This window comes from Coloeus monedula (genome assembly GCF_965178545.1).
Source record: "Coloeus monedula genome assembly, chromosome: 13".
NCBI classification, from domain to species: Eukaryota; Metazoa; Chordata; class Aves; order Passeriformes; family Corvidae; genus Coloeus; species Coloeus monedula.
The window spans coordinates 14,244,278-14,270,822 of NC_138793.1; the positions used below are offsets into that span (position 1 = coordinate 14,244,278).

Genomic DNA, 26,545 nt, shown 5'->3' on the forward strand with positions numbered 1-26,545 from the left:
ACTGGAGGCAAACCTGAGCCTTGCTTCGAGATCAGCAATTAGGAACCACCTCACACAACAAATGGGGACATCACACCCATGCTGCTCACTGGCTGTGATTGCTGCCCCCAAAGGGTTACACCAGTTCAGCTCCGAGACTTGGTTTCCATCATGGAAAGCAAGGGACACAGCCACACCTCATGGGGATGTCCTGCAGAGCCAGGACACCAGCCCACAACCTGCTCTGCAGGGGATATATGGCTTGGCTGGCCAGCTATGTGTGGAGGAGACATCTCCCACAGGCTGCTTACCAAGAGTGATTTGAACACAGATAGGGAGGAAAAGCCAACTGCAGGCACAGCCCAGAGCTTCTCCATGCCCATCAACAGTGGCCACTGCCAGCTCCAGCAGTGACTACAACACAGAGGCAAGAGGGACACAAGAGGAACAGACACAGATTTCACAATCCCAAATGCCACCGAGGTCACCGGATGCAGACAACAGTCAGCAGCACAGTTAAAAGAAACAAAGATACCACAGCTGCCTTCAGCTGAAGAGGCCTTAGGAATGAAATCAGATTAAGCAGGATGAATCTCCTATCACAGAACCATATTCCTGCCTGGTGCCTTTTATTATTGTGCCACTTATTCAAAAGGAAACTAAGAAGTGGCCAAACAGAGATGCTGACTTTGTATCCCTTTGGTCGTATTTGATCTCACGATGGCAAAATGCTGCCTAAGGCACCAGCAGCCCTGGAGTTAACACCCTGAAGAGGCTGTTTGGAGGAACACGAGTGACGGATGCTCTTACGTTCAAGTGCTCCATTTCAGCAATGCACAAACCTCTCCCACTGTGGTGGGAGCCCAGGGCACACTCACCAAAGGAGACGTCACCGAAGTGGAGGGCAGGCACATCAAAATGGAAAGTCGGTCCCATCACGAAACCCCTGCAAGGACAAAGGCAGGGAGGCAGTGGCTTTGTTAAAGGGTTCGGGTGTCTTTAGCTGCTGTCAGAGCCACCCTGGGTTTCAGATCAACCCAGCATCCTGTTCTCAGCACAGCACCCATGTGGACAGGAGGCAGCCAAAGCAAAGTGGTCAGCAGCTGACAGACTATTTGGGACAAGCCCTCAAGCTGCTGTGGTCATGAGAAGTGAGTTTTACTTCTCCTATCATCACTTTTCTTTTTTTCCCACCTCTACCCTTTGCTGAGTGAGGATTTTATCCTTTGCAATGGCACCAGTCTGTGGGATGACTCCAAGTCCTTGGGACAGTTCCTGCTGCAGAGTTCCCTGTCCCACATCAGGCCTTTCCTGGCTATGCACTCTCTGCACAGGAGGTGGGAGCACAGCTTGTCTCCCACAGCATGGGCGTGAGAGGTGAGGTGGGGCTGCTGCTGCCCCTTTGGGATGGATTCTTAACAGAAGTTTTTAAAAACACTGCTGCTGGTGCAGAATCACCCAGACTGGCCCATCTCCAAAGCTCTGGGGGCCTTGATGGGTGTTCAGGTGGGACATCCCAGGCCAGGTACTGCCCAAAGCTGATCCATCCCACTGCCTGCCACGGCCTAAGTGGGAGATATCCCTTTGGGAAGGAGTCACTCCAGCTCCTGGGTACCCACACAGGGTAGCAGGCACCCCCACACTAAAGGGATGCCAGGGTCACAGCCAAGACTAAGACCTCAGGGAACACCTTTTTTTTCTGCTCCACCACAAAATGAGGTAAGATGGGAGATGATTACCCAGAGACAGCTTGCAGATGTGCCCAGCAAGCTCCCAAAGTCCTCCTCACCTGATAGTCAAGGTCACAGGCTTAGGGGATTCAGTCACATGGAACCAGAATTCTTCCTTGAACTCCCCCAGAACGGTGGGACAGAAAGAGATCTGGATGGCCTGGAGCCTGCCTGGTGCCACGATGCCCTCCTGGGGCAGGAAGGTGAAGCAGGAGCTCATGGCTGTGGCTGGAGGGGCAAGCCTGAAGGGAGCCTCAATAGGTCCATTGTTTAACAGGATTGCCTGCAGCAGCAGGAAAGCAAAATGGAAATACATGAGGAATCTTCCTTTCTTACAGAAGTCTGAGTTGCTTTTGAATTAAATGACTAACACCTGTAAAAGGCGGAAGATGCCCTGGGCTGCTGCATGGCAGAAGCCAAAAAATACAGCTTTGAAATACAACTTTGTATGCCTTGGGGTTTTTCATGCAAAGTAGTGATAACTTCACATGACCAGAGGCACTCTGGGGTGTTCCCACTGGCACACACAGTCCACTTTGACCTGCAGCACAGAGGAGCTGCTCAGCACCACCAAGTTCATTCACACCAGGCCCTACGAGCAATGCTGGGCATCGCAGCATCACCCGTGAAATCAGCACAGAGCTGCTGCTGCTCCAGGTGTGCCCAACCCCACCACAGGCAGGGCACCTTCATCTTCCATTGCAGCCAACCCATTTAGTGCAAGTGCAAGAAACCAGAAGCAAAGATGTACAAAGTCCCTTTGCTTCCTTCCCAGGAATTCCACAGGTCCACAAAGCTCACTGCCGCCCCTGAAGCCACCAGGATCCACTCCAACCCTGCTGCTCACCTCATAGCTGTGGGCTGCTCTGACAAAAACCTCCCCGATGTCCAGTTCCTCAAAGCTGAAATGGAGCTGGGGCCCAAGGCCTTCCCCTATGAGGAGCAGGGGCAGCCTGGTCTCACGGCCTGGGGAGAGATTTCTATTTCAGTACAGCAATTCCCTCTGCTATCCTGCATTTTCCAGGCTGCCTTAGTGCTAGTCCCTGACTCTGAGCTGCCTGGGACCAGCTCCTGTTGTTCCAGGAGAAGATATAGACCCTTCTCTTCCCTGAGGAGATACAGTCCATCCATAGAGACCATGCTTTCTTCTACCCCTATATTTGATACTGGAACTTTAGGAAATGCCAGAAATTTTTTTCTTCCTCCTGGGTGCACCTCAGAAGTGTTTTTCCCAAAGGAGGAGGGGCAGACTAAATAAAGGCAGCATTCAGAACAGCTGAGAGGGAAAAAAAACCAAATAGAGGAGATCCCCTGGAAGCTGCAGGGACCAGGGACAGTGGGGATGTGCCAGCACTGCCCTGCTGACCACAGACCCTTCCCAGCAATTACACAGCAGCCCAGTGATCTGGGAGAGTATTTGCACCTCTCCTTCACTGGAGTGAGAGGGCAGGAGAAGGAGCCGTACCTGAGATGTCGCAGTAAACTGCTTGCTCATAGACCTGGGCTGCTTGGGGCTTAAAGAACACATTGATTTCAGCTGAACAATTCGGCCTGATCTCTCCCTCCTAAAGCAGAAGGCGACAGCAAAACATCCATCTTCAAACATCACATTTCTTGTTTTCAACCACAGCCCTGTAAGCCTTTACTTAGAGCATCAATGACAAGCAAGGAGTAACAGTTATCAACAACACTGACAACAGACTGGAAGCTTTAATCAGGCTCCTGCTGCCTGCCAGGAGCCCACAGGGCAGAAATGCTTTTTGCAACCATCTCTCCAGCCTCACCAGAATCCCGATGACTTCTCTCTTGGCACACAAAGCCAGCTGAGGCAGGGATCTGCCAAGTGACCTCATTCAGGGATGAGGAGGAAGAGGAGGAAGAGAAGCAGGAAGGGAGGTTCTCAGCCATCACTTACCTTTGGCTCAAGGGAGAAAATGTCATTGTTGAACAGCATGGGGTCTTCTTGCAGCCTTGCCCTCTCTCTCTGGATGGTGTGGGTGAGAAGAGCAGAGTGTTCTCGGTGAGTGGTGTCCACTCTGCGCTCCTTCAGAAAATCAGATAACTTGTCCTTTTCCTGCCGACACAGCCTGTGATATTGCCTGCAGCCACAGGAGAGACAAGCCCAGCAGGTTGTTTAATCAGCCACGTATTTGCAGAGAGAAGTGGAAGTGCAGGGGCAGCTCCTCAGCAAGGGGCTGACCCCGAGCCATGGGGTCCCAACTGGATCAGAGGATCACTTGTTGTTCACTGGCACAGTACACAGTTTTACTCCACACTTACAAGCTTGGGAGAGGTTTCAAAAGCCAGCAGCCCTCAAGAGAACCTCCTGGCTCAAAGCCACTGCCACAACTGTGGGAGAATCCACTACCCATCACAAGTGGCTTTTCTGGACACACAACTGCTTGGGGGAGGAAGATAGAGATGGGATGGTTTACTTACCCTAAGCCATTCAAAAGCACCAGTATCTCCTGAAGCCACATAGCTTTACCTTTGGGAGAGGTATGTCACTGAAATGGATCTTTCAAACCTACCTCAGCTTCAGCTGATCCTCCTCTTCCTGAGTATCAAAAGCCTTCCACTGGAAGTGGGCTGTGATACCACTCAGGTTGTGGATGCGCACGGTTGTGTGGTTTGACAATGTGATGTACGTCTTCCCAACTGTCACAGTATCCCTGTCCAGCCTGATGTGGACATCCACAGCTGTTCCATGAAGGCTTGTGTGGGTGTTTTCACCTGGAACAAAGCAAAGGGGAGTCTTTGCTCAGCTGACTGGCTGATGGAAGCACAAGGAACAGAGCAAACCACAGGTGACAGAAGAAAGTGTCACAGCTTTTAGCTGAATGAACAGTTCCATGGATCAGTACATTTATCACAGCCTGAGAGCTGCATGTGCACAGCATGAGGATGTCCTGGACAACCTGCCAGCATTTCACCCTCTAGAACAGACCCCTACCAAAGGCTCCCTCATTTCCAGAGCTTTCAAACCTTCATTACACCCAACCAATTAACTCCTGGGATTCATCGGGGCTCAAACTTCAGTACCAAGCTCACCCTTCCTGTTGCAGGTGAGTGTTTCCCAGGTGAGATGCAAACAAAAAGCATCAGACACACTCTCTAGAAATGGCATTTATATGGAGCTCTACAATGATCAAGATGACAAACCACTACAAAATGAACACCACAAAAACTGTCATCATCTCCCTCTTTAAACCCATGGCCACAGTCTTCCTGCTTAGAAAGGGCTCTGCTTTGAGGGATGCAGAGAGTGCCCTGTGCAGTGCCCAGTGCTCACCTGTGTCGTAGTGCACTACAAGGGATGCAGAATGGTCACCACTCTGGAGTGGCTGAAATCCCACTGTCACCTGCACGGCGTCGCCAATGCCCAGAGTTCCCACCTCCGGAGTGACAGAGAAAGGGCTGCAACACAGAGATATCAGGATTCCTGGGGGAGATCTGGAGATGTTATCCCTTTTGCAGTCCAGTTCACTTCTGCTCACTTGTGCAAGCAAGGAGCAAGCCAACCACAGCCAGCAGAAGATGAACAGAACAGACAGGATCAGAAACAGCTACTGACTCTCGTGGGAGGAGATCCAGCCCTCACAAGATCCTGTGGGATAAAATGACCTCATCTCCCCCATGCTCTGCATCTAGCTATCTGCAGTAGGGTCATTTACATCTTGCTTACTTTCATCAGGCATCAGCTCCCCATATTGACAGAGCTGAGCAAAAGTTATGGCCATGAGGATACCAAGGACCAAGTACTCCTGACATAATTTAGAAACAGAGCTGACAAGTGAACAAAGCTGGCAATTCTGTGACCAAGGCTCTCAAAGCACCATGCACCTGCACTTTTGGTAAATGCTGTGTGCAAGGAGGCTGCAATCAACTTCAAGTCTGGTGGTGTAATTATCTTCTACAGCCAAACTTTCTTTTGTCCACTGGTACCTTAACTGCCATTGTTAAATCTTTTGATTTTGGGAGAATTTATCTCATTAGAAGTTACCTCTCACCCCAGGAAGACAGAAAACTTACTGCTAATTGAATTGCTTCACCTGTCCATTAAAGCCTAAGAAACCCAAATATAATTTAATCTTAACATATATTATCTGCTAGTGATGGTGTAACAGCTGAAGTCAAACAGCACTAATTATTCCAGAAAACCCAGTCTGTTAGGTTAAAGCAGCCATTACTCCATCTCTTTGCTGAAAAATTCTGTACAGAATCAGCAGCTCATAAGCTCCTTCTTTGTCACTGCACCCAGGCTCTATTTCGTCTATTTCAATATTTAATTCCTGAAGTTCAGAAACTCTTTAAATCCCTATCAAGCAGGATCCAACATGCTCTGTAGCACTCAATAGAACAGCTGGCAAGTACATTGCAAAAAGATGCCAAAATTTATTGGGTATTTATTTTGGCAGTGACAAAACAAGATCTGGAAACCCCAGAGAAAAACTGTACAGGGATTTACAAGTTCCTGCTTACATATTTGCACAGTCAGAAGCAGCAGCCTGTTTGAACAGCATCTGAGAAGCCTGCTTAAATAGCTTTGGCAGGCTTTGCTGGAAGCTCCTCTCAGACCTTCATGTTTCACAGCAGAAAAGTCAAGTTGCCTTTTGACCTCTGTTTTCCCAGGGAAAAAAAAAATCAAAGCCACTCAGCTGCCCCAGGTTAGACAGCAGGTCTGTGCTGCATTCCTGACCTCAGCTTCTACACCAAGATCTCTGGGATCAAGTAACCCTCAACTCACCACCAGCCAACTGAACTGGTTTCCTTGCAGATACGGTGTCAAAAATGCACTTCCCTCTCCAGTTCAGCCAACTGGAGAAACAGTGATTGTCTTCTGAGACTGACAGGAACAGCACAGGCTGTCCACAGCACAGCTCACGTTGGGCATCTCATGAGAGGACCACTGGAAAACCACGTGCTTGTGGCCTCCCAGAGAACAGGCCTATTTGGCTGACAGCACTGAGTAACCATTTCACAAGGTGCTTGTGCTCAGGAGGGTGCAGCCAATACCTAACATGTTCCAGCACCCTCCAGGAAATCTGGGACAGAGAAAGATCAAAGGCTGCATCCTGCTTAAAACACGAGAAGCAACAGCAAACCCCACACATCCTGCCCACTTCCAGCCACAGCTGCAGGGCAGCAGCTCCGATGCTCTGGTTCCTTTTGTTGCTCTTTACGAACTCTGTTATCACCCAGAGTTGGGTTTTGTTGTTTTGCACACTGAAAGCTGAGCTGCCTCACCTCTGGGTGCTGAGGTGGTAACGAGCTGCCCGGTTACCAAGGTTGTGAACCAGCAGAGTCTTCTCACTGCTGTACTTGACCGGACACTCCGAGAAGTCCAGAAGGTCAGGGAAGTCCAGGATGGCTCGGGCACCAATGGCACAAATTGGCACAATGAACTCTTCCCTTTCAGTGATGCAGAGGAGCTGGTGGAAATAATCCTGCAGGAAGAAAAACTGTCTCAGCACAGGGCATTTATCCCCATCTTCAGCATGGGCAAAGAGTATCTCCCAGTCCTAGATCCAGTGCAACTCCACTGAAACCAGCAGAGGTCCTCAAAACCCAGGCCAGATGCCTTGCATTGAATCCAGCCTTGCAGGTTCACTTTCCGATAAAGACACCAATCTCTTGGGACCTCCAGACTCACCTTGTTCTGCCAAGGGGTGAAGAGGATGTGAATAGTAATAGAGAGGCCCGGTGGCACCTTATGGCACATACCACTGGGGCCCACCAGCTGGAAGTAAGGTGAGCTCTCCCAGGTGACCTTCACCTGCTGAGGAACCTGCAGGAAAGACATGGAATGATGGTTTTGCCACTTGTGGAAACAGGTGGACATGCCCTGGTGCCATCCTTAACCACCTTTCTCTGCTTTCCTCTTCCAGCACAGTGTTAAACCTCCACATCCCAGCACTTACCTTGTCCCTGTTCCTCAGAACCACTGGCATTTCACAGACCTCGCCAGGGGTGTAGTTCTGAAACACCACCGCTGGTGGGAAAGGCTGAAGTGAGCGGTGATCTGGGTAAACTGCTGAGAACTGGAGAGGCAAGAGAGAGCAGGGAGAGGTTCAGCTGCTGGGAGGAACATTCGTGAATGAGAATCCTGCACTGATCCCCAGTGAGTACAGACTCTGGGTGAGTACATCTGCCCAGCTCAACAGTGGCTCTTCCGCCTCTGCCCTGGGCTGCTCAAAAGCCGCTGGACCACACCGAGGAGGCTCAAGCCAAGCAGCTCTTTTGGCATCCTCCTCAAATATCACATCAAACAGCAAGGGCAGGGAAGAGCTACCTTGTGATGGGAGGTCTCAGGCTTGTCTTGAGGCTGGACAATCTGGGGCAGATTCAGCTTCTTCTTGCTGACCAGCCTCTTCCTGGTGGTGAGAGACATCTCCTTCTGGAAGGCAGAGGGAGTCAGCTGAAAGGTAAAAAAAACAGCAAGACCCTCAGAAATGCATGTTCATAGAGGCTTTTCTTGTTCACTTGCTACTGATGAATAATTTGTGATCACAGCCACTAGGACAGTTCTGGAAGCCCTGGAAGTTACCTGCTGAAATATTTAACATCAGTAAATTAATGATATAGAGCAGAATGCACATGCTGTAACCACGTGGCTCTGTCCCATTAGCTTCTCTGTGATTTGATGTGACACGTTTGGGGATTTCTGCTCTTTGGGCATTTGTTTCCAGTTTAGTTCCATTGGATTGAGCTGGTGACCTTTGCAGGGAGTGGGGAGGAGTTATCAGAACTCCCCTAACTCCATCCTTGCACGACACACTCACAACCCACAGCGTGGAGATGTCACTGCTGGGTGAGTCCAAGGGAGGCAGGAAAGCAGCACTGTGCCAAGACTGAAGTGCACAGGAATGGGTCCAAGTTTCAGTGCTCTCTTTTTGATGAGCACTGTGTGTTTTCTCTGTCTGGCCTCACAGACCCCTCCACAGCAGAACACAGAGAGATGTCCTTGACAGAGCCCCAGCACCAGGGCTTCTCCAGTCAAGTGAGCTCCAGTCAGCAAAGGGACATTTGTGGATGGGAAGGAGGAATTGCCCTGACTCCACTGCTGGGCTGGATCTGTGCTCCACACAGGAGATGAGAGAGAAGAGCTGGTTTGGAACCTGTTCTAGCTGGGACCACGTCTCTCGAAGCTCCAGGCAGAGTTTGAGCTGCCCTCCCCCTGCGAGGTGCCTAAGGGCAGGTTGGTGAGAGCAGCACAGGTGAGTGTCCAACCTGGCAGAAGGAACTACTGCCACACAGAGGGGATGGAAAGAAGCACACGCTCACAGCTTCAGCTTTACATTGGTTTAACTCGGCTCTGGTGGCACAGCCAGGCAAGACACTGGACTGCCCCTGAAGCAACAAACGGTGTTCCCTCCTGCACCACGACAACCCCCACTAACAGGAGCACGGCACAAAGAGGAGGGGAGAGGGTCTGCAGCTTCCCAGTGCAGCTGCACAACACAAGGGGCAGGGAGAAGAGGGACACGAGGGGAATTTCCAGCCTTAACACAGCTCAAGCCCAGTCACAGCAGGTACTCACAGGTTTCTCTGCTTCTCTGACCAGCTTTTGAGTACAATGTTCCACCACTCTGCCCTGGGATCCAGAAGCCATTTTGGAGAATGCCTCAGATGGATGATTTGTGCCACCGGCCATGTCCTGGCTCACCTGGAAGGAGCAACAATGGAACTCTGAAAATCCAGAATCCCATTCATGGCAGACCCAAAGGATACAATGGTGTCTCCAGGCTGTGGCATTCTTCAGAAGTGAAGAACATGAGGCCACCCCACCCTGATTCATCATAAGATCATATTTAAGTGGCTGAGTTAAGATTCATAGAAGTAAAACCCCAAAACAAACAGACCCTGAAATGAAACAGCCTTTTGCTGGGGGTGCAGTCCCATGAGCCACAAAGACTTGTCAGAGCCTGGTGGCACTTATCATCTCCCACCTTTTCCATCACTTTTGGAACCCCATTTTCTGAAATTATTAACCAAATCTCTGTTAATATCCAAACTGTCCTTTATCACACTTTACAAGATTTTTTTTGGTGGGAAGAGAAGGAAAGTGAATGTCACTTGGCTGCTTACCTGGCTAAACAACCTCAGCTCCTTCAGATGCTCCTCATAAGACTTGTGAGGAGGCTGATGACATGTAATTCCTCATTACCTTGGTAATTCCCATTTTGAGGATTCAGTTGACAAAGTGCCCAGTCTAACTGCCTGAAATTAGACTCCAACTCACCAAAGGCTGCTTGATGGCTGCAGATGATGTGGAAGATCAGAATTCAGCCAAGGTACTGCAGGTGTGACTGTTAACATCGATGTTACAATCAGTCATTGCTCTATGGTTGGTGGTTCCACAGAGATGAATGGAACTGGGACACAATGGATGGAACCCAGAATGGGGCAGAACCAGGTCTATGTGTGCACGGAACCTGGGCAGTGAGTGGGCAGAGCAGGAGAGGAGACAGCTCAAAGCTTGACACTGGCCAAAGCACACTCGTGTCTGTGCTCCTGGGCTGCTGCTCTGCTGCATTGCTGCTGGAACACCACGACCTTCCCAGTGTGCACCTGCTTATTTAGTATATTAAAAAGAAATAGCCAGTGGTGTCCGTCTGAGGGGATGAGGGAAGATGACCCTTTGCTACATGGGCCAGAGGAGTCAGTGCTTGCGTTTCTCTACAGAAAAAGACAAATCCTCTCAGCACCCCTTGGCAGCTCCTGCTGCTTGTCCACAGTGTATTTAATCTTAGTTTTACATGAGATGTGGTCATACATACTCTGGAGAAGTGACCACTGCTGGGGGATTGAGGAGGGGCCAGAGCATCTGCTACTGTGGCACATAGTTGGTCACACATCCCACCTCAAGCTGCTGCCACTGAACCCCTCAGCCTCTGCTGAGTCCCAGAGGGTGACCGAGACCACTGGTCATGAGCTTCCCAGGGGCTTGGTTTAAGCCTTTCCCAGAAATGGCTTTTCCTTGAAATACTCTAGCTGGAAATTGGAGAAAGGTCTGTATGGAGCGTGCCTGCAACATCCTGCCCTACCAGCCCATGGGTACAGCTCAGAGGAGTTCTTGGCATGAGCTGTTATTACAAAAACAAGGTAGGAGAGCAGCCAGATGAGAGTGAATGAGGAGGGGGGTGGTGGAAAGGGGAAAAAACACATCCAGAGTGACACACAGCCAGCAGAGAAGGCTATTTTTTAAACTTTTGAGTCAGCCCATTGTTTTGCAGCGAAAGTCCCCTCAGAGCCGGGATGTTTATCTGTGTCCACAGGCTGCATCTCAGCGAGCAGGAAGCGATACAACAGCGCTGAAATCACCCACATGTGGCCTCTCCAGCTGTGGGGCCAGCTCCTGCTTGGGATCTGCAGGAGCCTGGTACCTCCACGGGCTGGGCTTGTCCCAGAGGTCCCTCTCCTGCCCTGCCAGTCTCTGCAAGTGTCCAGGACCCAGAGGCAGCTCAGCGTTTGGGAGCCCTGGTTCACCCATAGCAGCTCCCAGTCAGCAGCATCCTGCTAAGGGCTCTCCTTGTGCTGTGGAAACACTTCGGCAGGACAGAGGGCTCTGCTTACTAACTCCGGGATGGAATCAGCAAGTTTTAGCCTGGAAGCGTCAGGCCAGGAAGCAATACTTGCCACACGGTGGCATGGTCTGCTGCGGCGAGAGGCAGAGGCTCTTCCAGCTCGGGAAACTCCGCAGGAGCCTCCCGCGGGGGCGGAGCGCGGTGTGAGCTCCTCGGGGCCCGCGGGACCCTTTCAAGAGCAGAGAAGGACAAAGGACGCGTGTCCGTTCCTTATAGCCTGTCACATTAGGGCTGAGGGGCCATTAGGGCCCTGACCGAGGGTCAGGCGCGGGTGAGTTTGTTCCTTATCAGCCATCCCGTGAGCGCCCAGGGGAAGCGGCGCATCCTTTGCTGATGAGGGTTTTTCCTCCCGGCGGATGCCGGCCAGTGGTGGCCGGGGGGCTCACGGGGCAGCTGCACCCTGCCCTGCACCTCTCCCAGAGAGAGCCTTTGCTCCAGCACTTGCCAGTGCTACCCCACCCCTTCTGTCACAGCGTGGAGGGGCCCTCAGAGGGTCCTGCTCCCTGCAGGTGGGTTGGTCCCTAAATTTCACCCCACTGGCCTAGAGTGGGTGAACCTGCAGTTCTCTAGAGTCATGGGCTGGGGCTGGACAGGGAAGATGCCCACAGGGAGGGCTCTGGGCTGTGGGCCAGGTCAATGAGAAGGGACACAGACACATCTGCTCTTTGTGCTGGCACACAGTTATGAACGGGACAGCTTTTGCTCACAGCCCTGGTTTGACATCAGGGCTGTCCTGGGGGAGGAGGTTGTTCCCCAAAGAACACTTTGAATCCCAGACATACCTCATCTCTGCTTTCTTCAGTTCTTCCCTGCTGGCTCCTTGGGTTGATATGGGGCAGGAATCTCTTTTACCCTTATCCTCAGCACCCTCTCTTTTAACTATCCCCAGCCAACAACAAAATGCTAATGGCTGGCATCTGTTGCTCTTTTAGTCGATAAGATACTTGCTGCATTGACCCTAGAAACACACCCACAGTCACGACAGCAGGTCAGGAGCCCAAGAATCTCATGCATCAGGCAGTGAGACAGGCACGATGCTGTCATGGTTCCAGAAAGAAAGCTTGGCTAAGGCAAAAGCGTGCTGCCCTGGAAACAGGCTGACTCTGTTCATCTAAACACACTGTTGAGGCAGCAGCTCCCCAGTGGGGTTAGAGCTGAAACCAACAGGAGTGTGGAGGCTCTGGGCAGAGGCAGAGGATACACCCTGTTCTTACAACGTGGGGTGCAGAAAAGCTGGGGTGGGAGAGAGAAGGGGTCCAGTGACTCCCTGGTCTCCCAGCTGAGCCAGCAAGGCTTGAAAAGGGTTAAGCACCTGGGCAGGGAAATGCTTGCCTGGGCTTGTTTTTCTGCCCAGCCCGTGTGTGTCTGTTTATTGTGCTGGGCCACGGAAAGGCTGTGCAGGCTCCTGGGACTGTTTGCTGCTGCCTGTGTGCAACCCTGGGCACCAGCCAGAGCTCGGTGCCTGCCTGTGGCTGAGGCTTGGCAGAGAGAGCCACTGGAATGAGTGGGGTGACAGCTCTAGTCTGGAAGGCTGTGATACCCCATTCTATAGGAAAGTTGCTGGGATGGAAGGGCTCAGCTCAGCCCGGAGGCTGCCTATGCCCCAGCACAGCCACATCTATCAGGTCATAGCACTGCATGTTGTTTCTGGAGCTGGCCAGCCCTCATGGAGACACTGCGGGGGATCAGCCCCATGGCTCCAGTGGAGAGAGGTTTGGGGATCTCTCCTTCACCCACCATCATGCCTTAATGATAACCTCATGTCAAACAGCTCCCACAGCCTTTGCTGGAAGGCTCACAGACTTCTCCTGCCCAGAGGAGACAGGAAGAGGTGAGCCTTTCCGAGAACAGAGCTGCTTCTGGTAAGCTCCTTTCTTAGAGACTGTCAGCATGTGCAGACACGCTGGATGGAGAAGTGGGAAGAGGGGATGCGGAGAGGTGCTGATTGTGCTGGCCCACACACACCGTGGGATGGGGCCCGAGGGCTGGTTCTAAGGCAGATGGGAACTCACAGCACCCCAGGCAAAGGGCTGGGGCCAGGACCTGGCTGTTCCTACCAGGAAGACCCTTCCAGGACATGAGGATGCCTTACACAGGCACTTGCTGCTCCTGCTGACAGGGGAGGGAGAAATAGGGGGAGTAAGTGGGGTTGCTGCAAATAGGCATGTGCCTTATCCTCTCCCACAGCAAAGGCAGCAGGCACTAGCCTGGCCTGAGGCTCTGGCAGAGGTGAAATAGCAGAGCCATGGCATTTTGCTGCTCCCCATCTTCTGTCCAATGCACAGGGGCTCTGGAAGGATCCTTTTCCAGGATGCAAAGGAGGGGAGAGCCCTCTTTATCACCCTGGGACAGAGCATGGCACAGCTATCCCTGTGCCAAGGGAGAGCCTGGCAGCAGCTCCAACAGCAGCTGTAGTCTCTTGTGGCACATGGAGATTTCTGTCTTGCCCTGCTGACCACTGCTGCTGCCACTCTCACCTCTCCTCCCTGCCGGGCAGTGGTAAGAGACCTCCCTTCTATGGATCCTGGAATCACAGAACATTTTGGGCTGGAAGGGATCTTTAAACGCCATCTAGTCCAACCCCCCTGCCATGGGCAGGGACACCTTCCACTATCCCAGGTTGCCCAGAGCCCCATCCAACCTGGCCTTGAACAATTCCAGGGATGGGCCAGACACAGCTTCTCTAGATAATCTCTGCCAGGGCCTCACCACCCTTATAGGGAAGAATTTATTCCAGATATCTAACCTAACCCTTCTCGCTGACAGTTTGAAGCCATCTTGACTCGTCCTGTCATTCCACGCCCTTGTCCAAAGTCCCTCTCCAGCTCTCTTGTAGTCTTGTTAGTACTGGAAGGGCTCTAAAGTCTCCCTGGAACCTTCTCTTCTCCAGGCTGAACAACCCCAGCTCTCTCTGCCTGTCTCCATATCAAAGGTGCTCCAGCCCTCAGAGCATCTTGGTGGTATCTGGGCATGCTCCAGCAGCTCCACACTCCTCTTGGGGCCCCAGGACTGGGGGGCAGATCCTCTGTCTCTCCCCCATTGTGCCAGCTTCATGAAACTGTTCCCTTCAGGGCCTGCAGCTACACAGAAGGATTGCAACATCAGGATATTTCCCCAGCTCTGTAGGGACTTGGGCAGGAGCCAAGGGCTTGATGTGTTCAGGGAAGCCTGCTCTGGTAGAGTCCTTTCATGCTCCTTCCCCTCAGCTGAAAAGCCGCCCAAGTTTCACCTCTGCCATTCAGGCACCTTTCCCAAGGGTTCCCCATCCCCTTCCCTAGGAAAGAGCTTGTTCCTGGTGGCTGAGTTGCTCTGTGGGAGGCAAGTGACTCTTCTTTGTTTAGAAAGAGCATAACCATGTTGTGCACTGAAGAGCTCCGTGTTTGTTTCTTTAGACACAATATTTTCAAACAACTTCAATCTTGTTTGTTGCAGCAGACAGTGCAGCCCTTGGCAGCCTCCGTGGGACAGGCACAGGATGAGTTTTCCTCAGTCCAGGCCGTGGAGGAGAGGCACCAATTCCCACTGAAGGTGTGCACCTTTCCCTGCAATGTCCCACTGGGATCAGCCAACCGTTTGCAGATCAGGTGTGATGCTGCCAGGGGGAGAGCTGCACCCCACAGCCTGGCTGCCTTGGGATGCTGACTGGTAGCTGTGGAAAATACAGAGTATCAGTACTTTGCACTGTGTGCTGGACTCCAAATGGGTTCTCATTTATAGAGAAGGAGGAACCCATTGTGTTCAGAGAAGTGAAAGCCAGAGTGATGTTCTCTACTGCTTTTGGAAACATTTTCTATGTAAAGCAGTTTCCTTAAAAAACAAGTCTCAGAGTGGTTGATACTTCCAAAATTTGAGGTTTTTCCGCTCCCTGTGGAGACACTGGCTCCAGACAGGTCCAGACATTTGCTCCTCATTTCCTGCTTTATTCTTAAATGTGAGAAAATACAAAATCATGCGGTACCAAGCAGACTCTCTTGATCCCCTGCCATTTAATTCTCTCCCTTATTACAGTAGGGGCTCAAGAGCTCTACAGAAAGCACAGAGGCTTCTCCAAAGGGCATCTCCAGTGTAAGAGGCCACATTAGGCTCTGAGGAACCTTCTCCTGAGTTTGGTACTGGTGTCCTTGGCCAGGAGAGAGGGGGTTGGTGGGTTGGTTTGTGTCAGAGCAGTGGCTGATCTGCCAATGCCACTGAGGAGAGGGGGGTTAGTGCAAGGATGAGCTGCCACGAGGCAGCTGGGAGCTGTGTCAGGGGAAAGAGAATTCCATCGTATGTCCAGAGCTGGAGTCATGTATCAGTGTGTCTCCCTGCAGCATCAACACTGGCTGGGTCATCTCAAAAGCTAAATGTTCCTGCTGCCTCTTCCCAGCAAGCCTCTGGGATGGAGCACAATACTGTGGGCAGACAAGGATGCTGTCAGTACCTGTTACCAGGCCCTGCTCTAGTGTCACCACCTCCTGAGGCCTTGGAGGCTCCTGAACATGCTTCCCATGAAATGGAAATCATCAACATTCTCATCTGATCCACTCTGGCATCTTTCTTTCAGGTCAGATACAGGCTCCTAGCTCTCACTTACTTTCCCTTTTAGTTCTCAGTCTTCACCTTATTTCAAGGAATACGAATCTACTGTAAAAAACAGTTCTTCTTTCACAAAGAACCAAAATAGAAAAAATTGCCAGAATGGAAACTCCCTGAAGGAGATGGGAGGTGTTCTGGGCCATTTCCTGTTTGTTTAGGACACAGCCCACATTCTCTTTATATATTGTTTTGCATATAAAGCTTTGCAGGTTCAAGGTGCTTTGTGCCTTCACGAGCAATTCCCCAGGCATGAGTCATATATTCTCTCCACCTGTGAGGACCTTGATCCTATGCACAGCTCAGGCTGGTTGTGAACAGCCCTGGCAAAGCTGTGGTGGGTGGGAAATGCTGGAGCTGCTTTCATGTCTCTCCTGAGTAAGATGGGATCTGGCACTTTGACCTGTGGTGTCTGTGGTTTGGAGCAATAAACCGAGTTCCTGGCTAAGGGTTGCCAGTGAGCAACCAAAGGTTAGGGGATGACAGCAGATCAGGCTTCTGAGTGTGCCTGGTGCCTGCCACCAACGTCCCCAGCAGACCTTGTTCTCCTTTTGTGTGCATCAAAACCAGCGTTTAGGTAGCAGAACATCCATCCTGATACAAAAATGTCCTTACAGCAGTGCAGGAGCTGGAGGCAGAGAGCCCAGATGCCAGCATGGACACTGAACTGTCTGGCATGACATCCTTTTGTGCATGCTAAGGGTCACACCTGGGGCAGTGCTGGAAGGCCCAGAGGTTGCAGGACCCCCTGTTGGTGCCCAGTGTCCAGTGTGTGGTCCCTCTGCCCACACTCCATGGCAGGAGCACGGGCAAATGTGGGCAAATGTTTGCGAACGTTTTTCCCTTGTCCGTGTTTCCAAGCCTTCCTCAGCCATACTGTAGTCACACATGGGGAAAAAACCACCCTTCTTCCTGTTATCTACTGCTTTTCTTTGGTGCTGTAACACCCTTCAGAGAGCCTTTGGGTTCAAAGAGTAACCTCAGGAAGTCTCCTAAGGAGGAATGGGGACAGGCTGGGATAAGCTGGCCCTGGTTCCCAGTTACTCGGTTTTTCTGCTCTTTGTTTCCCAGCAGGCTGGATGTCCCTGACTCTCAGGGTTGCACACTCCATCTCTTGGATGCTGTGATTCATCTCTGTGGACTGTGTAGGAGGTCACCTGCCTGCCTGCACTCATCCATGTCACACTTTAATGTACAAGTCCAGATCTACACTGAAAAATGACCTGCTATTTCTGGAAACTAAAGTGAAACCAAATCAAATTGAGAAAACAAGTGCCCAGACAATTCCTACTGTAACTAAAGAAGCTAAAATCGGTTGAAGGTAAGATGAGCTCAGAGGAGTCCTGAGATCCTTCACTGTCAGACTGACACAACACCTATGGTTTACCACTAGTTGTATCAAGAATATCTCCTGGAATAAATCAGATCCTCTGACTTTAGGTTCTTCAATGCTGCAAGACCCCAAAGAAGTGCAGTAAGGGTCTGCCACTGGTGTGGAGGAGCAGACGTGGGATGGGAGGGTGGTATAGGAAGTGGGTTGGGAATGATGGTGCCAGTTTTCTGCCAGCTGCAGCCCAGGTTTGTCACTACTCATTGGAGCTGCCTGCTCCTGTTAGAGGCAGTTGCTGTGCCTCTGTGTCCTGCTTTTGGTAGGAAATACAGGGCTTGGTGGTGGCTTAGGCCCTTGCTGCTGCCAGCACTTGATGGCTCGTGGTGCCTTACAAAGCCACACTGAGGCTGCAGCTGCCCTCCACACTCCTGCTGTGGAATTTCCTTGTGCCACCTCCAAATCCAGCTGCTGAGCTCACAGGGAGCAAATGGAGATGTCCAAAAGTGACCTAGAGGAGTTCTCTGCCAGATAAAACACCTCCAGCCCAATCTGCAGAGGAAAAGCAGCTGCATTATCTGCCAGAGAGCAGTCTGTGCCTTAAAACAACAATGCCTATGGCAAGTCATGCCTTTGGCAAACAAAGCACTCCCCCTCCCATTTACCTGAATGTTAGAGTCCTTCCTCAGTTTTACCTATCTCTGGCAGCAAAGCCTGTGCAAAAGAAGCAGAACCTGTTTCTTCAGGGGAGATGTGAGCATGTGTGGGCTGTGCCATCACTTCCAGCAGCCGAGGTGCCCAGTGGCTTCAGGCAATGCCACTTCTTGGGACAAAATTTTCCTGTAAGGCTCTGAGGAGCTTGAGAAAACACTGTTTGGGGAAGACCCAGAAAACATCCCAATAGACACAGCATGTTCTGTTCTGGCTGGATCAAACAGACTATTTCAAGCTTTAATTTTTATTTTATTTCCTTGAAATGGGCTTTTTCTTGTAATACAATATAAGCAAAAGCTGAAGTCACAGGCTGGGATTTTCACCAAATTCATTATATAAAAACCTGGGGGTTTTCTCTTTTGAAAACTAAAATCCCAACTGGCACAGTTGGAATTTCCCACAGAACAGAGATGCCAGATTCCCACCAGTCCTAAGAAAACTCTGGCCAAAAAGATTTCGGGGGCAGTCTCAGACTCTGTCTTGATTTGTTTGCTGGGACCTGAGATAAAAGAGAAAGTAAAGGTTTAGGATGTGACTTCAGTGTTGGTATGTCCGCTTCTGACCTGGCTTGGGGCTGGTGCCAGAAAGTCCCCAGACAGCCTGGTTCTTGCAGAGCTGGGGGTGTCGTGCTCCTGCTCTCAGCATCAGCAAGATCCCGATGTCTGAGCCCCTGTGTATGGGGAAAATCAGGTTGTCATAGCGAGCACACACTGCAGACAGCACGGCCAGGGCACAGGAGCTACCTGCAGAGTCACTGGGTCCCTGCTCACCCCTCTCTTTGGTGGTGCTTCTTAGAGGCAGCCTGGCCTGACATCAAAGTGTAGCTGATGAACTCATAATCCTGATTAGCAAATTCCATCTCTTTTGGCCTAATGACTGCTGTTCTAAGATGGCTGCCAAAAAGGAAAGGAATAACTGCTTTTGCATTTGTGGTAATTAATGAGCTTACTGAGAAGCGGGGAGCTGTAGTTGGAGGTGGGGAGAGCTTTACAAGCCTAAGGACAGTGATGCCTTGGCACAGGCCAAGAGACATTGGTGGGATAGGAGGAGGCAGCAGCCGAACCCTGAAAGTCCCTGAATAATTTGCCAAGCAGTCTGGGGCTGCTCTGCATGTGTTAGGAAAAGCTGGTGTAAGTACATCTGGGGAATTCCAGGAGCCATCCCTCTCCATAGCAGTCGCTATTCCCTCCCCTCTCCCTCTCTTCCCTCCGCCTCCTGTCGTCACCCTGGACACGTGTGAGGGACCTGAATAACAACTAACGCTCTGTCTCGGAGCTTTATAATCCTGGAATGAGCGGCAGCATCTGTGTTGCTCCGGAGGATGCAATAAGCAGCCGGGAGTGGGAAATACTGCCGGTAATCCCTCCGTGCCCGCCTTTCCTTCTGCCGACCACGGTAACATGAAGGCTGTGTGTCTCCAGATCCTGCTGCTTCTGCTGTGGGCCCTGTGCCTGGTGACCCTGGCTGGAGGTGAGCCACAGCTCCATGAGCCACGTTCATGAGGGGATGCTGATGGGGCCGGGGAAGGGGGAAGGTGGCACTGGATCAGGCTATAGGGACCCCTGTGGGATGCAGGAAATCTCCTAGCAGGATCTGGCTGCGTTTGGGAAGCAGTGCGGGGGAAGCCTACGGCCGCAATCCTGGCAGCAGGGACATCCGAGCAGCCCCGTGATGGCTTTTGTCACGCCTGAGGGCAGATGGGGAGAGTGTCGGAGACACGTCCTGATAACCTGTATTAGGAAAAAAAAAAAGCGTAACGTACTTCTTTCCCCCCTTTTTTCATGTCCCTGGGGACGTGGCAGGAAGACTGCAGCCTGGCCAAGGGTGGGTGTCTGAGGAGACTGCACCCTGTCCTGAGGGTGCCGGCGCTGCCGTCGCCGTGAGGCGGGGGCTGTCACCTGCAGTGTGTGTGCGTGTGGGAAACGCTCTCCGGTTCTCTGGACAAAGATCGAGCTGCGGGTGGCGCTGAGCAGGGTCGGAGCAGCGGGACGTGGTGGGCTCGCTCTGCCGGGGCCGGGCTCGGTGTCAGTGGCCCATGGCCCAGGTGATCGCTGCCCAAGGCAGCGCTTCAGCAGGGGGGTGCTGGGCTGTCACACAGGCTCTCAGCACCGCAGGCAAGGCTGGACTTTGTCCAGGACCAAGGGGTGATCTACTCCCACGATGGGAAGGGCGAGGGGCAAAGAGCCCCTGAGCTCCGCGTCCTGCTGCCACCAGACAGGAGTCAGGACAGCACGGGCAGCTGGGGATGGAGCTTCTCCCTCCTCACACCTCTGGGTGGGTTCTCCAGGGCTGGCCCGAGAAAAGTGGGCAGCAGGGACCCCAGGAAGCTTACCCTGCCCTGGGAACCTGCTGCCTGCTTGGCACTGCCTGACTCTGCTCACCCATGGCCAAACATCCGTTTCCCCTACAATGAGGAAATCGGACTGGCTCTGCTGAAAGGCTGGTGGAGCTCCCTGGGTCTTTTGAGGAACTGTCCTGAAAAGCAGGTACCAGTGGCTCCTAAGAGCAGTGGTCCTGGGTGGAGAAATTCCCAGATCCCTTTGGCAAACACTCAGATGCCACTCAGAAAAGTAGGGTTGTGTGCCCCAGGAGGACCATCCTCCACCCATGCTCCATCCTCCCTGTGGCATCCCTCTGACCTTGGAAGGTGCTTTCCAAGCTTCTCCACTCTGGGAGAAACCTACCAGGAGTTCAGCCAAATACAAACCATTTTTCATTGGTGCCAATAATTGTAAAATCAGTTTGGGATTCTTGGGAACAGGGCCTTTGGGAGCAGTCAGGGACTGCCCACTGGGATGGTCTGGCCCTCTTGTCACTGTGCCTGTTTTGTTGAACTGTGCTTCTGAAAGTGGAGGACACCAGCAGAATATCCTCTGGTTAATGAGAGTTAATTGGGAAGGCAGCTGCCCATGAGCAGGGAATTCTTGACCCTAAAGTGCCACAGAAGACATTATTGTGTGACAAAAGAGTTTTGCTTTAACTTTCTAGAGATGGAAATGGGCTTCTGTACTGGGGCCATAGGAGGGTTTGCTTGGGATTTCTTTGCAACCACGGGTTTCCCCAGTAAATGGTTGAAATAATTCAGAGTTCTCCTGTATTGATGCTCATTCTTGTACCTGTACCTGGATCATTCCTAACAGAACTGCATAAAATTCACCACATTCACTTGGGAACCAGAGGCAACATTTTGTGAGAGACAGCCTGATTGAAAACAGATGCCAGTTCCTTTCTTCACAGGGGCCCCAGATAAATCAGGGCTTGTTTTTGTAAATCTTGCCCCCAGGGATGTCAGGAACAAGTTGGCAGGATGTGTTGTGCAAGTGCCTGTTGTGGGAGGCTGGAGGTGGATGCAGGCATGAATGGTCCCCAGTGGTGTGGCCGGCCTTGCCCCTTGAAGGGGTCAAGGGGGGGTTTATTTTTACACTTTGCAAACTGAAAACCGTATTTTCCAGTGGAGGTGGAAAAGATGTGTTTGGGTAGCTGGGCTGCTGAGATACCTGTGGGAGTGAAGCATCATTCACCAAAAGGTTCTTTCTCTGCACCCTTTCTCTGAGCCCAGGTGGCGTTCAGAGACCATGTACCAGCAAGCAGAGAGGCAGGATGCTTCCTTGGAGGGGAAGTCCCACAGGAGGAAGAGATAAGACTGATAAGGAGAGGACAGAGCACCCTGCCCACTGGTCTGCACATCCTGCACCAAGAGTCCTCTGGTGAGGGTTGCAGCAGGTCTTTGGCAGATGAAGAAATGTATCTTCTGGGCATTGTGCTGAGACCAGTCCTCCTGGAACCCAAAGGGGAGAGGACCTGCAGGTCCAAGGGCTTGCACATCCCACAGGACAAGCTGAAACACTGTCTCAAAAGCCCACAATTTTCACAGTGCTTTTTTCCCCCTCAGTTAAACCCTGTAGGATTTAACTTTTGTGGCAAATTTTGGACTTCTCCCTGAAGAAGAGGGAAAAGAAACAGTGCTGGTTTTGAGAGGCCCTGACAAAAAGGCAATGCTTAATAATTTGAAATTTTTATTTCAGGGCAACCCAAAGCACCTCTGAAGTGTTCAATAGAGTGCATAAGTTTTACAAAAGCCAGGTTAGCAGAGAAGCAGATCAGGAGCTACCGCAGGACCGAACCCAGCTGCAGAAAAGAAGCCATCATGTAAGTGCTGCCCCACTTCCAAGTGGGATCAGGGTTAAATGGTTGGGGAAAGGGACTGAGGGATGTACTTGGCAAAACAGGGCAGAGGAACCAGGTGGAGAGAGAGCTTGTGTGTTTCTCTGAAAGCAGATACCTTGTCTGGACAGATTCAGACTTGTGAGCTTGTCTGGAAGTGAGACAAGCTCCGTTTCTTTTCTTTGGGATAATTGTTTTTTTTCACTTAAGCTGAAGTTGACGCACCACTGACACTGTTTTATTGCAACCCAGGGAGTGGCTCCAAAGTGAAGCTGCTGGGTTGACCTGGGAAAGTCTCACATCACCCAGTAAATCAGAGGGTTTTGCCTTCACTTATGTGTGCCCCAGGGCAGCTGGGGCCTGTGAAGCTTTCTGCCCTGAGTGCAGAAGGGAAACACTGTGTTCAAGCAGGACAATGCTTTTGAAAGAGGAAAAAGTCTTGGGGGAAAATCCTTTCACCCATGAGTCATGTTCTGCTGCTATTCATTCAGTCAGATATCAGAGGCACCTGCCTTTCCTGAGATGAATCATCCAGACAACACTCGGTGTTTGCTATCTACACACTTTCCCCATAGCTCTGATCACCTGAACTGGTGTTTTCTTTATTCAGTGAGTGATCCCTTTTTATTTTCAGATTTACTACTCTGAAGTCCAAGGAGATTTGTGCAGACCCAGATGAAGAGTGGGTGAAGAAGATCAGAGAGAAACTGGACCGGAAAAATGCCACAGTGTCCCCACTTCCACGTGATGCCACCTCACCAGAAGAGCCCGGTAGTGTTGAGAAACATGTTGGTCTTCCAGAAGTGGCTCCATCTCAAGCCACTGCTCCAACTAGTTTCTTCCAAGGGTCTGGAACAACAGTTAGAGAGAGAATACATGCTCCTGCTGCCAGGACAGAGGTGTCCAGCAAGTCTCCACTGGGCAGGCAGGACCCCACCCAGCTCCCTGCAGGATCCATCCCTGAGATACAGGAAGAGGCTGCAAACTCTGAGGTTACTCCAGAAGCACAGAGAGAGTCCTCAAACTCTCCTGCATCTTCAACAACTGTTGCAGCAGCCATGGACTCCAGCCAGCCCTCCCCACACCCCACTGTTCACGATACAGCTTCTCCTAACTCAAGTTCAGACCTGATGCTTGCTACTAAAGGATCAGACCAACCTGTGCTTCCTACAAATGGATCCCTGGACCCTACAAGTGCCAGAGCCAACACACCAGACACTGCTTCCAGCAGTTTTAGATCAGATCTCCCCTCCATCTGGGGCAGTATGGAGACCATAACAGTCCCAGAGAAAGCACCACAGACTACTTCAGTTTCTACTCTAAGCTCCACCACAGCCATAGACAAAGCTGCTTCTGTCCATACCAACAGGGTTGTTGGTCCCTCTGCAGATGTGTTTAGTACTAGAACATTTGATTATTCATCGCCTGTAGGAAAGCAAGAGCCTTCAGACACAGTAGCTTCCACTCACCAGGCATTCTCAGGCCAAGCCAGAGTGCAGATGATCACAGTCAGGCCAAACAATCTGCCTCTGCCCAGCTTCTTGTCGAAGTCTCAAATGCACTTTGTCATCCCAGTTTCAGTGGTGTGTGGACTGATGGCTAGCAGTGTTGTTCTTGTATGGCTGTATCTGAAATTTGGAGTCAAACCAGAAGAAACGTCAAGAGAAATGGTACAGGGCTTGCTCTACCAGCAGGCAGGACATCAAGACAGTGTCTATCCAATGGAAGTAATCTGAATGCTTCATGGCATGGACATTTCTGGCCTCAACTATATGTGTGTTGCTGCAGAAAAGCTGTTCATGCTGAACTGGTGACCAGTAGGAAGCAAGCCTGGGAAAAAAAATCACAGAGAAAACTGATTTATTTGTAGAGCAGGATGTCCAACAATATATCTACTTCATCGTTGACCAATCACAGTGTTTTGGAAATAATGGAGGCACTTCTTTTCTACAGGCACTGTTACGTACAAAGGCTGTGGCTGTTCTATTGCTGTTGGTGGCTCTTTGCCAGGTGATGTGATCTTCCAAGTTGCTGTTGGGAATTCTTGTGTGGTTCATCATGGCCCAGCCAAGAAGCCACTCACCCACCCACACTGTTGGACTTGGGCTCAGCCACCTTGAGCAATCTTAACACCAAACCCACACAGTTTGCACTTAAACTCTCTGCTGCTTCTTTCTTTGCACTTCAGGTCTCTGCTCTGTCAGACCAAGACTGAAACTGGTGGCCAGCTGGGTGCTGGCTCTCCTTGGGCTGATTAAATTTACTCTCATCATTTTCTCTTGCTGGAGACACGAGGGATAGCCCAGCTTTTCAGAAAGAGGTGACCAACACTGCATCTGATGGGGGGACTGAAGGTCCCCCAGAGAAGCTGGCAACCCACAGTCCCTCTCCTCCTTGAAGTCAGGCCCTTCCTTTTAGCAGCTGTGGGCATTTCTTCTTGCAGATGAATTCTGAGAGCTGGTTCTCAGCAAATCAATGCAATAAATCCCTTCTGCCAGCTGCTGCACCCTGTGTCCAGCTGCATCCAACACCAGGGCAGGGTAATGCTGATTAATCTTCGCAAATGGGAGAAAAGAAGAAGTCACCCAATAATTTTGCTATTTCTGTGTTATCACTGGAACATTTTTGCTGTTCTCTGCAAGCACAAAACCCAGGAAATGCTCTTGGAGGAGCTAAAGGCAATTCTGGATTTAGCCATGCAGGAATTACTCTACCACAGCAGACGTAACGTCCTTTTGATCCCATTTTCTCTCTAGAAATAAGCACATTTGCTGATCCACACAAAAAAAAAAAAAAAAAAAAAAAAAAAAAAAAAAAAAGCACAAAATGCCTGTACACGGTCCTACATTTCAGCCACATTTTAGTTTTTCCATTTTGGATAGCACTGATCACCAGGCTATGAAAGCACTGTAACAGAACCAGGCTTTTTTTAACCCCAAATTGATTTTGATTTTTACACATCCTGACATTGCTGTACATAAGTCTTACGTTTTATCTGTGGTCAGATCCTGAAAGCCCTTATTAATCTTTGACTCTAGGATGAATTCTGCTGGAGGGTGCAAAGGTCTTCATGATATGATGCTTTGTAAGTAGATACATATCAAGGGTCAGATCCTAACCAGCCTCAGTGAATCAGATCCCTAAGTATAAATACGCAGGCAGAAAATGAAAGGAAAAACATAATAAGCAAGATTATCAAAAAAGATGGGCCAGCTGTAAAGCAGAGCTTGAGGAATGTGGCCTGTTAGATCTGTCAGATTGCACCTTCAGGGCATCCATCCAGCCCTGCAGGGGGAGGGGACAGACTACAACTGTGTTTGCGTTCTGCCATCACACATCCCTTACTTCTGCATTTTGTTGACTTGAGAGAGGGGAGCCAGGGATTCATCTCAGCCTTTGCAAGTATGGCATGCACTCAGATTAATTGCAATGATGAATTTGGAGTGAAATCCTTGTGCAGCAGCCCAGCTGTGGAACTCTGGTTGGGGTTGACTTTCCTAGAGGGCAAATCGGGCTGTCAATGCCACCTCCCCATGCACCCCACTTGTGCACAGCTGGAACTCATGAGGTGATGTACTGTGGCATTATTTTTATATGAAACACTAGAAATGTTATTTTTGTAAAGAAGTTTTATAGCTTTTTGAATGTGTATGATGTCCTGTCTGAGCTGCTTGGAGTCGAGACCTTTTTGGCAGCACTGGAAAACACTGTGCCTTGTCTATTTTGTTGCTGGTCTTAGATGGCTTGTGCATGTCCACGGGAGCTGGATCACTCTCCAGGCCCTTCAGCAAATGGAGTGGACACTTGTCTAGCTGCCAGTGAAGTGCTTGTCTTGGAGCAGTGCTGGGGAGATGGATGTGCACCAGTCAGATCACTTGGAGTGCCACCAGTCTTTGAAAGGACACTGCTTTCAGCTCCACCACCAGCTCCCGCCGTCTTCCAGCTGCCGTGATCCCACTGGGACTCATCAGGGGGAGCTGGTTCTCCAGGCTGGCCCTGTCCTCATGCTCTCCCTGCTCCCCTCTCCTGTCCCTCAGCTGTTTGCAGGCAGGGTGCTGGCACCCTCACACGGGACAGGTAAAACCCAGGACGGGGGACACTGCTATTTATTCCTCTCTCTGCAAGTCTGGGAGGGAGGGAGGATGGAGCCTGTGGGTGTCACCCATTTCTGGGGGTTAAAATTTCACTTGCTGTAGAGCACAGTGACTGTTACAAGCTCCAGTTCATTTGTATATTGAGTGTGTGCATGAGATATGAGCTGTACATTTTTATAGAAGTAAAAGTAATAAAGTCCTTATGTTAAAAACTTTCATCCTCAGGGGATTGAGCCCTGAGCTGGGTTACCAAGCCTGGTCCCTGCAGAAATGCAGAGATGAACACCTATGACTGAGCATTGTGGAAAGCATCCCAGCATCATCAAGAGATGGCAAAGCCAGCACAGCTGGATGTGGCCAGGCTATTGCTCCATCTCT

The 26,545-nt window shown here is 50.9% G+C and overlaps 2 protein-coding genes across 2 annotated transcripts in view; one reads left to right on the top strand and one right to left on the bottom strand.

Annotated features, from left to right (window-relative positions):
• The window catches only part of HYDIN (HYDIN axonemal central pair apparatus protein), a gene marked incomplete at both ends in the record, with an annotated part of 33,069 nt that extends 21,867 nt beyond the window's left edge, over nucleotides 1-11,202 (bottom strand). Inside the window, 12 exons of the mRNA XM_082290115.1 lie at nucleotides 858-925; nucleotides 1,769-1,992; nucleotides 2,557-2,675; nucleotides 3,175-3,274; nucleotides 3,625-3,808; nucleotides 4,241-4,442; nucleotides 5,002-5,126; nucleotides 6,957-7,156; nucleotides 7,363-7,497; nucleotides 7,631-7,750; nucleotides 8,002-8,127; nucleotides 11,038-11,202. Coding sequence (XP_082146241.1) covers nucleotides 858-925; nucleotides 1,769-1,992; nucleotides 2,557-2,675; nucleotides 3,175-3,274; nucleotides 3,625-3,808; nucleotides 4,241-4,442; nucleotides 5,002-5,126; nucleotides 6,957-7,156; nucleotides 7,363-7,497; nucleotides 7,631-7,750; nucleotides 8,002-8,127; nucleotides 11,038-11,202 — 1,768 coding nt within the window. The remainder of the gene's footprint in view (nucleotides 1-857; nucleotides 926-1,768; nucleotides 1,993-2,556; nucleotides 2,676-3,174; nucleotides 3,275-3,624; nucleotides 3,809-4,240; nucleotides 4,443-5,001; nucleotides 5,127-6,956; nucleotides 7,157-7,362; nucleotides 7,498-7,630; nucleotides 7,751-8,001; nucleotides 8,128-11,037) is intronic.
• Nucleotides 11,203-19,250: 8,048 nt separating this feature from the next.
• Nucleotides 19,251-26,242, top strand: CX3CL1 (C-X3-C motif chemokine ligand 1). The gene is made up of 3 exons (XM_082290073.1): nucleotides 19,251-19,379; nucleotides 21,935-22,058; nucleotides 22,708-26,242. The coding sequence occupies exons 1-3, from the start codon at nucleotides 19,310-19,312 to the stop codon at nucleotides 23,807-23,809; spliced, it is 1,296 nt and encodes a 431-aa protein (XP_082146199.1). The 5' UTR covers nucleotides 19,251-19,309; the 3' UTR covers nucleotides 23,810-26,242.
• The last annotated feature ends 303 nt before the right edge of the window (nucleotides 26,243-26,545 follow it).